Source organism: Pipistrellus hanaki (genome assembly GCF_964339955.1).
Source record: "Pipistrellus hanaki genome assembly, chromosome: 14".
NCBI classification, from domain to species: domain Eukaryota; kingdom Metazoa; phylum Chordata; class Mammalia; order Chiroptera; family Vespertilionidae; genus Pipistrellus; species Pipistrellus hanaki.
Genome location: NC_140516.1, coordinates 3,829,280 through 3,842,178, shown reverse-complemented (window position 1 = coordinate 3,842,178; position 12,899 = coordinate 3,829,280). Strand labels below are relative to the sequence as shown.

Genomic DNA, 12,899 nt, shown 5'->3' with positions numbered 1-12,899 from the left:
CCCGATGCCCCCCCCCCCCCATATTAACCACAGAGCCGCCCATCGGACCACAGGCGTGGCTATGGGAAGCTGCTTTAGTTTTGGTCCCAGGAGGGAGTTTTCTCTGTTTTGTCTCAAACTCCTCACGTATCTGAACTCCTGACCCCGGTGGCCTGCCCTGCGCCCCATCCCCTGCACGGTGTCCCCGGGATCTGGGGCTGGTCGGTCTGAGTGGATTCCTGTGCGGAAAAGAAACCAGCGGCGTTCTCCTGCGCACCCAGTGCTCTGAGGAGTCCGTGGCCGAGGGAGCTCTCAACAGCCCCCGCTGCCCTCCCTGCACCCCCCCTACGCTTGTCCTGGAGGCGCTGCCTGTGCCGCTGCCCCTGCTTTCTGAGGTGTCCGCGGCTCCCTTCACCTGCCACCTTGCTGCTGGGTTTTTGAGCTGGTGCCCAGGCCCTAGCTCCGGGAGCTGCTCCTGCAGGCACTACGGGCTCCTGGCTGACCAGACCGGCACTGGGCTTCCCTGGGGCCGGCTGCCAGGCAGAGCCAAGAGGAAGCCGGGAGTCTGAGTCCATCTGATTCTCCCGCCATCTGTGGCATTGACCATGAGCCTCACTGCCCCCCAGGCCGGCCCAGCACGCTTGCCTTTTCAGGGCAAGCCCTTCCCTGACGACTCCTGGCTCCAGGGCTTTCCAAGGCGAACTTCTGTTGACTAAGCATTTTATCTTCCAGGAACTTAATCTGAAGAGCATAATGTGTGAGAGAGAGAGAGATGTATTATAATTTATGTTTATAACTGTCCATCATAGATTGTTTACTTTAAAGAACTGTCAGAAACACTTTTAGTAGCCAATAATAAGGTATCAAGTCACGTATGAGAAACTTTTATCACATTTTTAAAAGCAGTTTAGAATCATTTTTTAAAAATACGTTTATTGATTTTAAGGAGAAGGGAAGGGAGTGAGAGAGAGAGAAACGTGGATGTGAGAGAGAAACATCAGTTAGTTGCCTCCTGCATGCCTCCCAACTGGGGATGGAGCCCAGGCATGTGCCCAACCTGGAATCAAACCGGTGACCGTTTGTTTTGTGGGATGATGCTCAACCACCTGAGCCACTCTGGCTAGGCCAGAATCGTTTTTTGAAGAGAGCTTAAAGAGAAAGTGAGAATAAACAAAAAGCAAGGTATGAAGCGACGCAATCTTAGCTCACACATGTGCACATTCGCCTCAGGAAGTGTCCGCATGTTAGCAGTGCTCTCAGGGTGAGGGAGACGGAGCACTTGGTTTCTCTCTCTCCATACATGTGTCTCTACATAGTTTTGCATTCTCTTTGTCATGTCAGAGACGACTCGGAGCAGAGTCCCCGTCCTCTGGGCCCGCCTCCTCTGCTGGCCTGGTCCTGGCACTCAGTCCTCCTGTGGCAGGTGCCCCGCAGCCTCCGGGCTCAGGGAGGGCGCCTGCACGCTCCTGGTTACAGTCCGAGCGCCCAGGAGTGTGCTGAGCGTGGCCCGTGGCGTCTGTCTGTCCCAGAGAAATTTAAGTCAGCAGAGGGACACTGCTGCTAAGTTTAAACGTTTCCCGGAGCCAGCCATCTGCAGCATTTTGCTGAAGAGCAGATTATAATAAAGCTTTGGGCTTCCTCTTCCCTTTCTGAGCACGTGACCTGTCAGACTGGTGCTGAAGGTGGTTACTGGACTTTAAGAAATGGACGCGTTTTCATGTGGCAATCCCACCCCCTCAGGGGGTGGTGTCAGGAGGAGAACCGTGCGGTGATGAGGCGGTGGGAATGGAGGCCCACGTGGGGCATTAGGCACCTGTCAGGGGCGGCCCCTGAGGCCTGCCTGCTGCTCGGCCCCCGTGGGAGGAAGGAGAGGGTGCTTCTCACCAGGAGGAGGGCTCTCCCTGACACCAGCGCCGCCAGCACCGTCATCTTCTAGAAATAAATGTGTGTTGTTTAGCCCACCCAGTATATCTCGTTACAGTAGCCCAAACTGGCCAAGACAAGTATGAACATGGTTTAACTATTTTAACAACCTTTATTTTTGAGAAAATTGTAGATTAGCCTGTATTTCTCAGAAGCAATACAGAGATAGATTCTTGGTATTGGTTTTTACTCTTTGCCTAATTTCTCTCCATGGTGACATTTGAAAAACTCTAGTGCAAGATCGCTGCCAAGATTCTGACACGGATACCGCCAGGAGGCGACCGTTCCGTCACTACCAGGGTCCCTTATAGCCAAGCCCGTTTCCCGCTGACTCCCTCCGTAACCGCTGGCAACCCTCCCCTGCTCTCTATTTCTGTAGAGCTGTCATCTCAAGAATGGTATGCAAAGTAAACATCATGCAAAATAGAATTTCACGTCTGTAACCTTTTTGGGTATTTTCAGGCAGCGCAGACCGCTGGAGGCTCCTCCCGGTTGGTGTGCTCAGTATCTGCTCCCCTTGCTGCCAGGCGTGCCCACACTGGGGAGCTCAGCTGCCCCCGTGCCCGGCAGCGCGTCTGCACTGTCCTCAGCTTGGCTGTGGCCTGCAGAGCTGCTGTGGACAGACGTGCGCGTTTCTGGGTGAACTGCGGTCTCCACCTCTCGGTGATGCAGGCGGAAGCTAGCTGTGCCTTGTAAGAGACTGCACTGGATCGCGTCCCAGCCTCACCAGCGGAGTCTGACCGGCCCGCTCTGTCCTGGCGCATTGGTGTTGCCGCTGCCGTGTTGTAGCGGAGGTGCTAGGTGTGGGCGGCTCACTGTGCCGTGCCTGCGCATCTTCCCAGTGGCTGTGGACGGAGAACGTCTGCTGTGTGCTTGTTTTGTTTGTGCTTATTTGCCGCCTGCATGTTCTTTTTGGTTAAATGTCTACGTTTCTGTCCATTTTCGAATAGGGTTGTTTATTTTTGACTGTTGAGTTTTGAGAGTTCTTTTACATTCTAGATTAGGGGTGTCGAACTCAATCAGAGAAGGGGCCAAAATCTAAAATCCAGCCTAAATCACGGGCCGAATGGTTTACTGAACAGTCATAAACTGACAGTGTCATAAACTGACAGCGGAGTGCAGTGATGACAGCGCGGTGCGGGCCACATTGCAAGGCCTGGCGGGCTGGATTTGGCCCGCGGGCCTTGTGTTTGACACATGTGTTCTAGATACTAGTTAGTCCTTTGCTCAATTTGTGGTTTGCAAGCGGTTTCTCCCAGTCTGTGGCTCGTCTTTTCATCCTATTCACGTGGGTGTTGACAGAGCAAAGAGTGTTAGTTTGCTTACAACAAATGTGCTAACTTTTCCTTCTAGGGATGGCCCTTTTGGTGTCAAGCCTCAAAAGGCTTTGTTACTCCTAGATCCCTCAGGTTTTTCTCCTGCCTTTTTCTAAACGTTTTCCAGTTTCTAGTTTACGTCTGGGGTTGTGGTTCGGTGTGACGGGAGGCCTGTTTGCTGGGTCCCCGCGGTGACGCTGTGCTTCCCCGCAGACCTGTACGTGTGCGCCGTGCTGCTGTGCTGCGTCGGCATCCTCAGCGTGCTGCTCTTCACCCTGGCCATCGCCTGGCAGTCTGTGCTCAGCAAGAGGAAACCCAGAGGTAAGAGACCGCAGGTCTGGGATGGGAGCACTGGCCCAGCGGGCACGGAGAGTGCGGGCTGAGCCGCCCGGGCTGGAAAAGACGTCCTGAGGCAGGAATCACTTCCGAGACAGGCTGCCTCCCGAAGGGAAGGGACTGGCTCCTGCGGTGGCACGGGAAGAACCACGGCTGGACAAAGGGGAGGGCTGGCAGGAAGGTGCGTCCGGCTGCCGGGCTCCTGCCTGTGCTGCAGCTGAGGATGCTGGGAATGCAAACGCCAGGGCTTGTGCGGGCTGCCAGGTGCTCCCACGAGTGCAGGGTCACCCACAGCCTCATCTAGGGGTCACTGTGGGGCCTGGGAGTCTGCAGAGGGTGCAGCGGGTTGGAGAGATGGTATGGGAAGGTCCGCCACCAGGGGAGGCCCCAACAGGGCTCCAAGATAGGATGGGAGTCTGATAGGATGGGGGTCTGATAGGATGGGGGTCTGATAGGATGGGAGTCTGACAGGATGGGAGCCTGATAGGATGGGGGTCTTATAGGATGGGGGTCTGATAGGATGGGAGTCTTATAGGATGGGAGTCTGACAGGATGGGAGTCTGACAGGATGGGAGTCTGATAGGATGGGAGTCTGATAGGATGGGGGTCTGATAGGATGGGGGTCTTATAGGATGGGAGTCTTATAGGATGGGGGTCTTATAGGATGGGGGTCTGATAGGATGGGAGTCTTATAGGATGGGGGTCTTATAGGATGGGGGTCTGATAGGATGGGAGTCTGATAGGATGGGAGTCTGAAAGGATGGGAGTCTGATAGGATGGGAGTCTGATAGGATGGGATAGGATGGGAGTCTGATAGGATGGAAATCATCCCCAGGGCATGCATGGTGAGGTCAGGAACAGCCCGGTGGGGATGAGAAAGCCTGGGGCCTGGGCTCGTCACTCGGGAGAGCTGGCCATGAGGTGGGGCTGGGAGCAGTGCGGCCACCGCGGAGAAAGGGCGCCAGGCCTGGTGCTCACAGCCATCTCCGGGCCAGGAGGTGAGAAGAACCGCCCTTCCTTCAGAGTCCTTCCTCCACGTCTGAGCCACACCGGGTGGACTGCGCCTGCACCTTTCTTTCCGTGCGGAGCAGAGGCCTTTCTGGGCGCGGGCCTCGGGGTCCAGTGCGCGAGGCCAGATGGCAGGGTGTCGCCCTCCGGGATCTCCCCGAACCCGGGTCTCTGCCGAGTCTCTCCCCTCCCCAGGGCCTTCCCAGGACCTCCTCCCACAGAGAGTTTGCACTGGGATCTGTCTGCAGGCTCTGCTTCTGGGAGCCCAGGCTCAGACAGCTCCCTCAGGGGCACAGCCGGCACTGAGTGTGCTTTGCTGCCCTAGGCCAGGTGGGTGAGGGCTAGCCCTCAGACCCTGAGGTCCGGCCTGTGGGTTCTGAGTCACGTTTGGCCCCTGGGGCAGCTCTTTTGTTAAAGGGACACAGGCCCCATTCACCTGGGTGCAGCCTCATAAACAAGTGCGGGAGGTCCGTGCTCACGGAGCCCCTCTGCCTCCTGCCCCCTGGCTCCCTGGGCTCCAGGCTGCTCACCTCGCTGCTGCGGCTGGAGTGGACTCCCCAGACACAGGCCAGCCAGTGCGGCCAATGGCGGCGTTTATCCTGTGACTCAGTTTCTTCACCTGCAGGAGCCCTGCCTCCCGATGCCCGGACTCAGAGCAGCGCAGAGGGGTTACAAGAGGCTCTGCCCTCCCACGGGCTGTGCTCAGCTGCCAGTGCAGAGCTGTGGGTGGCCGCCTGCCTTCCCCTGTGGCCTGGCTGCCGTGCGCCTTCCTTCCCTCCTCACCGGTTTGGTGGATGGGGGCCGTCCTCATGGCCTCTTTTGAACTTAATCACACTTTTAAAGGCCTTCGTAGTTCTGAGGTACAAATTATGCAAGTGCATAGCTTAGCCCGTAACGTCTCAAGTCAGCTGAGATGACTTGCATCTCTTCCATGTGGTGTCTTCTCCCAGTGGGCTAGCTAGGCTTCTGCATGTGGAATCAGAAGAATTCCTCAGAGGGATGGAGGCGTGAGGGAGGAAGAAAGGACAAAGAGGAGGAGGAGGAGGAGGAGGACAGAGGGCAGGGGAGGACGGGAAGAGGGGGTAAGGGGAGGAGAAGTGAGCAAGGTCTTGGGCGAGGCTGTTAACCGCTCTGTGCCTCAGTCCTGCTATAACACAGATGTGATGACAACGTCACTGAGGAGATGGGAGAACAGAGGGTGGTCCCAAACACTCTGCTCACACCATTCCCAAATCATTTCAACTATGCAACCCTCGAATGTGCTTTGTTGACAAATATAAATTGTTGCAAAGGATGTAATTCCCACAGCATCACAAATACTGACATTTAAAATGAAATGGTTAAATCTCTGTTACAGCTACATGCCAGAATTTAGTAACTACCTCTGCCGACTTAAAAAGGCTCATAAATAAGTTTCAGCTTTCAGGAATTTTATGTGTCTCCCCCTCCCCCCCAGGGTTTTATTTTCAATCACTTACCCAACAAAACTTTATCCTGCTTTTTAGTACATTATTGTTTTGAAAATCATTTATTGATTTCCATATTATATTATACTTCGATAAAATAATATGTATAAAAATTAAAATTAAAAGTTTCATTTCCTTATTCCATAACTCTCTAGGTTTTAATTTTTTTCTGGATTAAGTTATCAATATTGCACAATTAGTAATATTTGGAAAATGACTAAAATTAATCAAAACCACATAAATACAAAATTTAGATAAATAATTAATAATCTCAAGAAGTAAAACTTTATTAGAAATGGATTTTATTGAAATGGATTTTTACTTTACTTCACATGCCCTTGTATAAATTTGGTTAGTGATAGACTTTAGCATCAATTTTAGTCCTGTTTTTAATGGCTGTAAGCTCTGAAATGCTGTGCTCAATAGGCACAGAGGCTGAGATGGACCAAGTTTTCTGATACCACTCAATACTCTAAACTGCTTCCCAGTTATAAGTCAAAGTCATATAATAATCTATCATCGAAAATGACTTAATACTCCACCAGCTGATTCCTGGCTTAGGTCATCATTCAGTCTTTGTTGAAAGCAAAATATTGGAAACCTTCCCCCATGAAAGGTTTAGTGGCCCCGTCATTCGTCATTCACCTTCTCCACACTGGCATCAATATTTCAAATCATCTCTTGTTTGGTGCCCATTGGTCTCTGCCCCCAGGACAGGCCTTCATAGCTCAAGTCAGGGCGGGTGAGGGTGGCCTAGATTTTCTGAAGTAGAAAGGGTAATGTGACAGGGAGGGAGGAAATGAGTACAGTCTGATCTCGGGTGTTTCAGGAGGAAGAATTCTTAGGAAAGAATATCATGGAAGGTGAGAATCTAGAAATAGATTTCCCTAAAACCATCCTTCCTAAGATGCCGAGGACATGCAAACCCCAGGGTATGCAAGCCACTGATCTACATAATAAGCTTGGAACAGTGCCAGGAGTTCATGTTGTGTCCCTTACATGCTAACTATGACTTCATTACTTCTTTATCTATACAGTAACTGGAATGCAGAGAGAGTCTAGCTGTAGCAGAGGCCGGGCCAGATTGGCCTAAAGGGGCCCCTCTAAAGCTGGTCCCATCGTCTTGGTCTGGACCCTGAACTGGTCACCTGCTTGACAGATACTCCATACGTGCAGGGTCAAACAGCCTTTTGTTTGCTCACAATACTGCAGGCCAGCGTTTTTAAAGGCCCTGCCTTCAAATACAGTCTCCTTCTGAGGCACGAATTATGTGGGCTTCAGCTTTACCTCTGTTTGGGCTGGGCCTCAGCTGAGCACCCTGGTATCAGCAGCTGCAGTCCTGCTTTGGGGCCTCAGCTGAGGTAACTTGCATCTGTTCCATGTGGTATCAACTTCCAGTGGGCTAGCTAGGCTTCCTCATGTGGAAGCAGAAGAATTCCTTAGAAGGATGGGGGAGGGAGGTAGGGAGGGAGGGAAGTCAAAGAGGAGGAGGAGGAGGACTGAAAGGGAAGGGAGGAAGGGAAGGAGGGGAGGAAGGGAAGGACGGGAGAAGGGGAAAGAGGGGGAGAGCAAGTGAGCATGCATGTGCAAACCTCTTTTAGGTCTCTGCTTGGCTACTGTTTCATTGGCCAAAGCATGCCTTGTGGCCAAGCCACATGGGTGTGGATAGATACAGGGAGGTGTGATCATGGGGCCATTGGTGCCACCGCACAACCCCAGCGCCTGTGGCTGCCTCAGCCTTACTTCTATTTGATGTGAACCCAACTGTGAGCTTAGATTGGACACTTGTTAGGATAACTGCCTGGGCGTTCTTATTTCTCCTCTACAGCCAGAACTTGCTTTTCTCAAGAAGACCTACTTCGTAGAATATCTTGCTCTAAGACTCTTTCCATGGGTATGCTGTTAGCCCTGGAAAAGCACTGGTCGGAGAATAGAAACCACTTTATAGAGAGTAGAGTCTACATGGAAACAGGTGGCCCCGAAAATGTCTTTTCATCATTGAGGCAAAGCTTAGACATTGGGTGGTGCTGTTACTCCTGGGCCCTTCAGGTTAGAACCAGACTCAACCAGCAAAAGAACTGAATGCTTTGGGTTGAGTAATCAGGGAGTCAGCAGTGCATGGCTTCCTGTCTGGCTTGATCCGGGTGTGGAACAGTATCACGTGACTGGTGTCATGTTCTGCCTCCGCTGTACTCATCCGAAGAGAAGTGTGAAAGCCTGAGAGGTGGCCTGAACCAACGCCTGGTCAACACCTGAGCGCCTACCTCTCCTAATTCCTGGAGTATATATGTATATCTAAAGTAGCATTTACTTACCATCTTTTATTTATTTTTCCTTTCACAGTGAGAAAATATTTGGTGAAATGCCCTCAGAACAGGTAAGAATATTTTTGCTTTTACTTTCTTTAGATATTACCAAGAAATTGGTTTCATTTGTATCTTTACTTAAAGGTCTTCATATTAGCCTACAAATTGGCCTAAAAATGTGTGTCCCACATGCATTTGCATATTTCCAGACTCCATGCTCTGTTGTCATCCCCAGAGGATCCAGAAAACAGGTGGTTTCATGCTGCCCAGCACCTGCTCTGGAGGACGGTCCCTCATTTAGAAAGAGGCTGGGAACTAGACTGACCCACTTTGATGCCTTCTGACCATAATCACTCCTAATCTTTTCCCAATAATGCTTGCTGCTTGTATGCCTCACTCTTTAGAACACAGACATCCTATATGATAACAGGATAATATGTAACTTGACCCTAACAGCAGAATGACCAGAACAACTGCTGGACCAGTCACTATGAGGTGCATTGACCACCTCTTGGTTCCTTTCTCTGCTGGGCAGGCTCTGATTGCTTGATGGCCACCTGCGGCAGGGGTGGGGCCATCGAGCGGGTGGGAACAACCAACCTCTCGGTCCCTTCTCCCCCACCATTAGGCACTGATCACCCGATGGCGAATTGGGAACTGGGGGTGGGTGATGACGGGGGATAGGGCCAGCTGTGGGCACCTGAGGAAGATGGCCCTGATCGCAGGTCAGGCCTTGGGACTATACCATGTGCAGGGCCTCTAGTTAGTAATATATGTGCTAAAATGCTAGCTTTAGCTGGTTGGACAAACCTCATAGGTAACATAATAGTTATAGTAAATATTGCAAACTTATAGTGTTCAAAAATGTGATCCAGGCAAAATGGCATAGGTCAATTTGTCCCTGTTCTTCCCTGCTAAGCATAAACATAAATATTGCAAATAATATGAGACACCAAAGGAGGACTCTGAAAGTTGGTTAAAGGAAAACTATGAAAACCAAAGACAAAGGAAAAAAAATCTTAAAAGCAATCAGAGAGAAATAATGTATTACCTATTAAAGGAACACAAATATGAATGACAGCAAATTTTTCATCGGAATTCATAGAGGACAGAAAGAAATGGAATCACTTTTTTCAAAAAAATTTTTTCTTAAACTACTTTTAACCACAAATTTGATATCCAGCAAAATTATCCTTTAGGAAAAAGGGGAAATAAGGGCATTTTCAGATTAAGGGAAACCTAAGAAACCTGTCACTATCAGCTTACTTTTAAAGAAATTCTTGAAATAAAAGAGAAAATCTTGGTGCATTAGAAAGGAAAAAGGAATAATGGAACATAAATATGGGTAGTTAAGTAGACTAATTTTTCCTCAGAAGTTTTAAAAATAATATTTGATGATTAAAACAAAAATTATAAAGCCATCTGATACTCAAGAAGAGCATTATGATATTTAAAAGTGGGAAAGGTCAAGTGACCTAAATAGAATAATGTTTCTATACTTCACTGAAAGTGATAGAACATTGGTATAAGGAGACTTCAATATCCCACTCCTTAAGTCTGAAAGAGAACATCAGAGTAGCTGTCCCTAGGCCTGATGTGATCCCCATTGAACCCTGAGATAAAGAAAGCCATCCCAGAAGCCAGCACCAGAGGGCGAGCCTCCTTCTCTTGTAGTGTTCCTGCTGCTCTGTCCTCATCCCTGGCCTTGCACTGCCTTTCCCCCTAGGGTGCTCTTTGTTCCCATGAGCTGGAGTTAACAACACCATGTGTTGCATGGTCACAGTTGGGGCAAGCAAGTTTCTGGATGAAGCAACATGCATGTGCAGTAAATGGATAGTATCCCAAGGATGGAAGTAGATAGACAATGCAAACAGTAATATTAATAATAAGAGAGGTTATAGCTAAATTAATTTAAGATAATAGATAATTTAAGACAAGAAATGTTACAAGAGACAAAGTTTCATAATTACAATGGGTCTAAACATAAGGAAGATATAGTCATTATAAATCTACTAGTGGCCTGGTACATGAAATTTGTACACATTAAAAGAGGATTAATTAGAAGTAATATTTTAAATATATATTTTTTATTGATTTTTGTTACAGAGAGGAAGGGAGAGAGATAGAGAGTTAGAAACATCCATGAGAGAGAAACATCGATCAGTTGCCTCCTGCACATCCCCTACTGGGGCTGTGCCCCCAACCAAGGTACATGTCCTTGACTGGAATTGAACCTGGGACCCTTCAGTCCACAGGCCGATCGATTCTCTAGCCACTGAGCCAAACCAGTCAGGCAAGAGGTAATATTTTAATATTGCTATTTGCCCTTTGTCTATAATAAAAGTGTCAGAGATGAAAGAAAATTAGTAAGATGTATATGAAAATCTCCCTTCTGTCAAAGTCTGGGGGGCACCTTGGGCCCCAGAGTCAAGTCCTCGCCCACCTACAGTGCCTCAAAATCTCAGGAGACTCAGCCCCAGCCAGCCCCACCCACATTAGGTAGGATCCAGACCCAGTCAGCTCCACTTTTGTCAAGCCTCACAAGGTGGGGGTCACAGCTTCAGAGCCCCTGTCAAGCCCCACCTGGTGGGAGGCTCAGCCTCAGGTCCCCCAGTGCTGGGGTAGGGGGAACAGCCTCAGATCCCCTGGCCTAGGGCAGGGGGGACAGCCTGTGGCCCCTCATCAATCCCTGCCAGGCAGGGGATGGGGCCTGAGGTCCCTTGGCCTGGTGCTGGGTCAGGGGGGGGCGGGGCAGCCTGAGGTCCCCTGTCAAGCCCTGCCAGGCAGGGGTGCAGCCTCAGGTCCCTGCTGATTGCTCATTAAGGTTTGTTATGGGAACTCGGCCTCCGCTGTTGTCGCCATCTTGTGTTACGGAAACCCCACCTCTGCTGTGGGTGCAGCAATCTTGTGTTATAGAAACCCTGCTTCCATTGTGGTCACCACCATCTTTGTGATGGTGTGACAGTCAATTTGCATATTTCCTCTTTACTAGATAGGATATGGATCTAAAGAAGAGCCTCAGATACATGAAGCAAACACAGACATTTGAAAGATAAAATAAATGATTCTAGAATAATAGTTGATTTTATTGTTCCATTCTTAATAATTGATAGAATAGCTAGACGGAAAATTAATAAGGGCACAGAAGATCAAGCAATTTGACCCCACACATAAGAATACTCTACCCTGTGACAACAGGATTATTCTTTTCAAGTGTCCTTGGAACATTCTTCAGAATATGCCAAATGCTAGGCCATTAAACAAAAAATAAGAATTCTTAAGAAAGAATACCATGGAAGGTGAGGGTCTAGAAATAGATTTCCTCAATACCATCCTTCCTAAGAATGTCTAGGGTATGCAAGCCCCAGGGTATGTTAGAAATCATATGAAGTTTGTTCTCTGACAACAGCAGAATTAAATAGAAATCAATGACAGAAAGAGATCCGGGAAATTGCCAAATGCTTTAAAATTTAAAATAACATGTTTCTAAATAATACCTGGGCCAAAAAAAGAAATCACAAGAGGAATTAGAAAATATTTTGAATTAATTAACCTGTTAACCGGGGAGTTCCCTTTTTAATTACGCAACCTGTAACGGGCGCGCACTCTTTCACTAGACGTGTCAGTACGTCACGCCTGGAGGACCTAAGTTCATATGATTATTATTATTTTTATATATATATATATATATAGCACAAAGGAAAATACAAAATTACAAACAAATAGAAAAGAATACCAACAAAAAAGTGGAAACATCGAATTAAAAAATTATAAATTTGCCAAAAGCGGTTTGGCTCAGTGGATAGAGCGTCGGCCTGCGGACTGAGGGGTCCCAGGTTCGGTTCCGGTCAAGGGCATGTACCTTGGTTGCGGGTACATCCCTGATGTGCAGGAGGCAGCTGGTCGATGTTTCTAACTATCCCTCTTTCTTCCTCTCTGTAAAAAATCAACAATATTAAAAAAAAAGATTATAAATTTTACAAACAATTATAAAGATTACAAAAAATATATATCATCCCTCTCAGGGCGCTTTAAAATTCATACGTCCTACCAGTTCCCAGTATTGTTTACCTTTGACGTATTTATAGGTCCCGCTCGGTTAACAGGTTAAAATGAAAACCCTGTATACCAAAACGTATAGTATAGGATGCAACAAAAGCAGTGCTTACAGAAAACAGTTATGGATTTAAATAGCTATATTAGCTAGGAGGAAAGGTCTCAAATCAGTAACCTAACCTTTCACCATAAGAAACTAGGAAAAAAGAGCAGTGAAATAAAATACAAGCAGCATAAAGGATACGATAAAGATTAGAACAGAACTCAGGGAGAACCAAGATAGTGGCATAGATAAACATGGCTACTCATTGCTTCCCACAACCACATCAAAACTACAACTGAAATACAGAATCACCGTTATTCCCAACTGCGTGAAATGCTGCTGAATGGAAGTCCTACAACTATAGAAGTAAAGAAGAAAGTGCATTGAGACTAGTAGAAGTGGGTAGAGATGTGGAACAGGCTGGTCTGACACACAAATGGCATTTTTTTTTTTTTTTTAAATCAGG

General features: G+C 48.3%; 1 protein-coding gene across 1 annotated transcript in view; it reads left to right on the top strand.

Moving 5' to 3' along the window:
• Window positions 1-12,899, top strand: part of VSTM4 (V-set and transmembrane domain containing 4) — an 86,022-nt gene that overhangs the window by 36,678 nt on the left and 36,445 nt on the right. Inside the window, exons 4-5 of the mRNA XM_084904715.1 lie at window positions 3,432-3,539; window positions 8,372-8,405. Of these exons, the coding sequence (XP_084760841.1) occupies window positions 3,432-3,539; window positions 8,372-8,405 (142 nt within the window). The remainder of the gene's footprint in view (window positions 1-3,431; window positions 3,540-8,371; window positions 8,406-12,899) is intronic.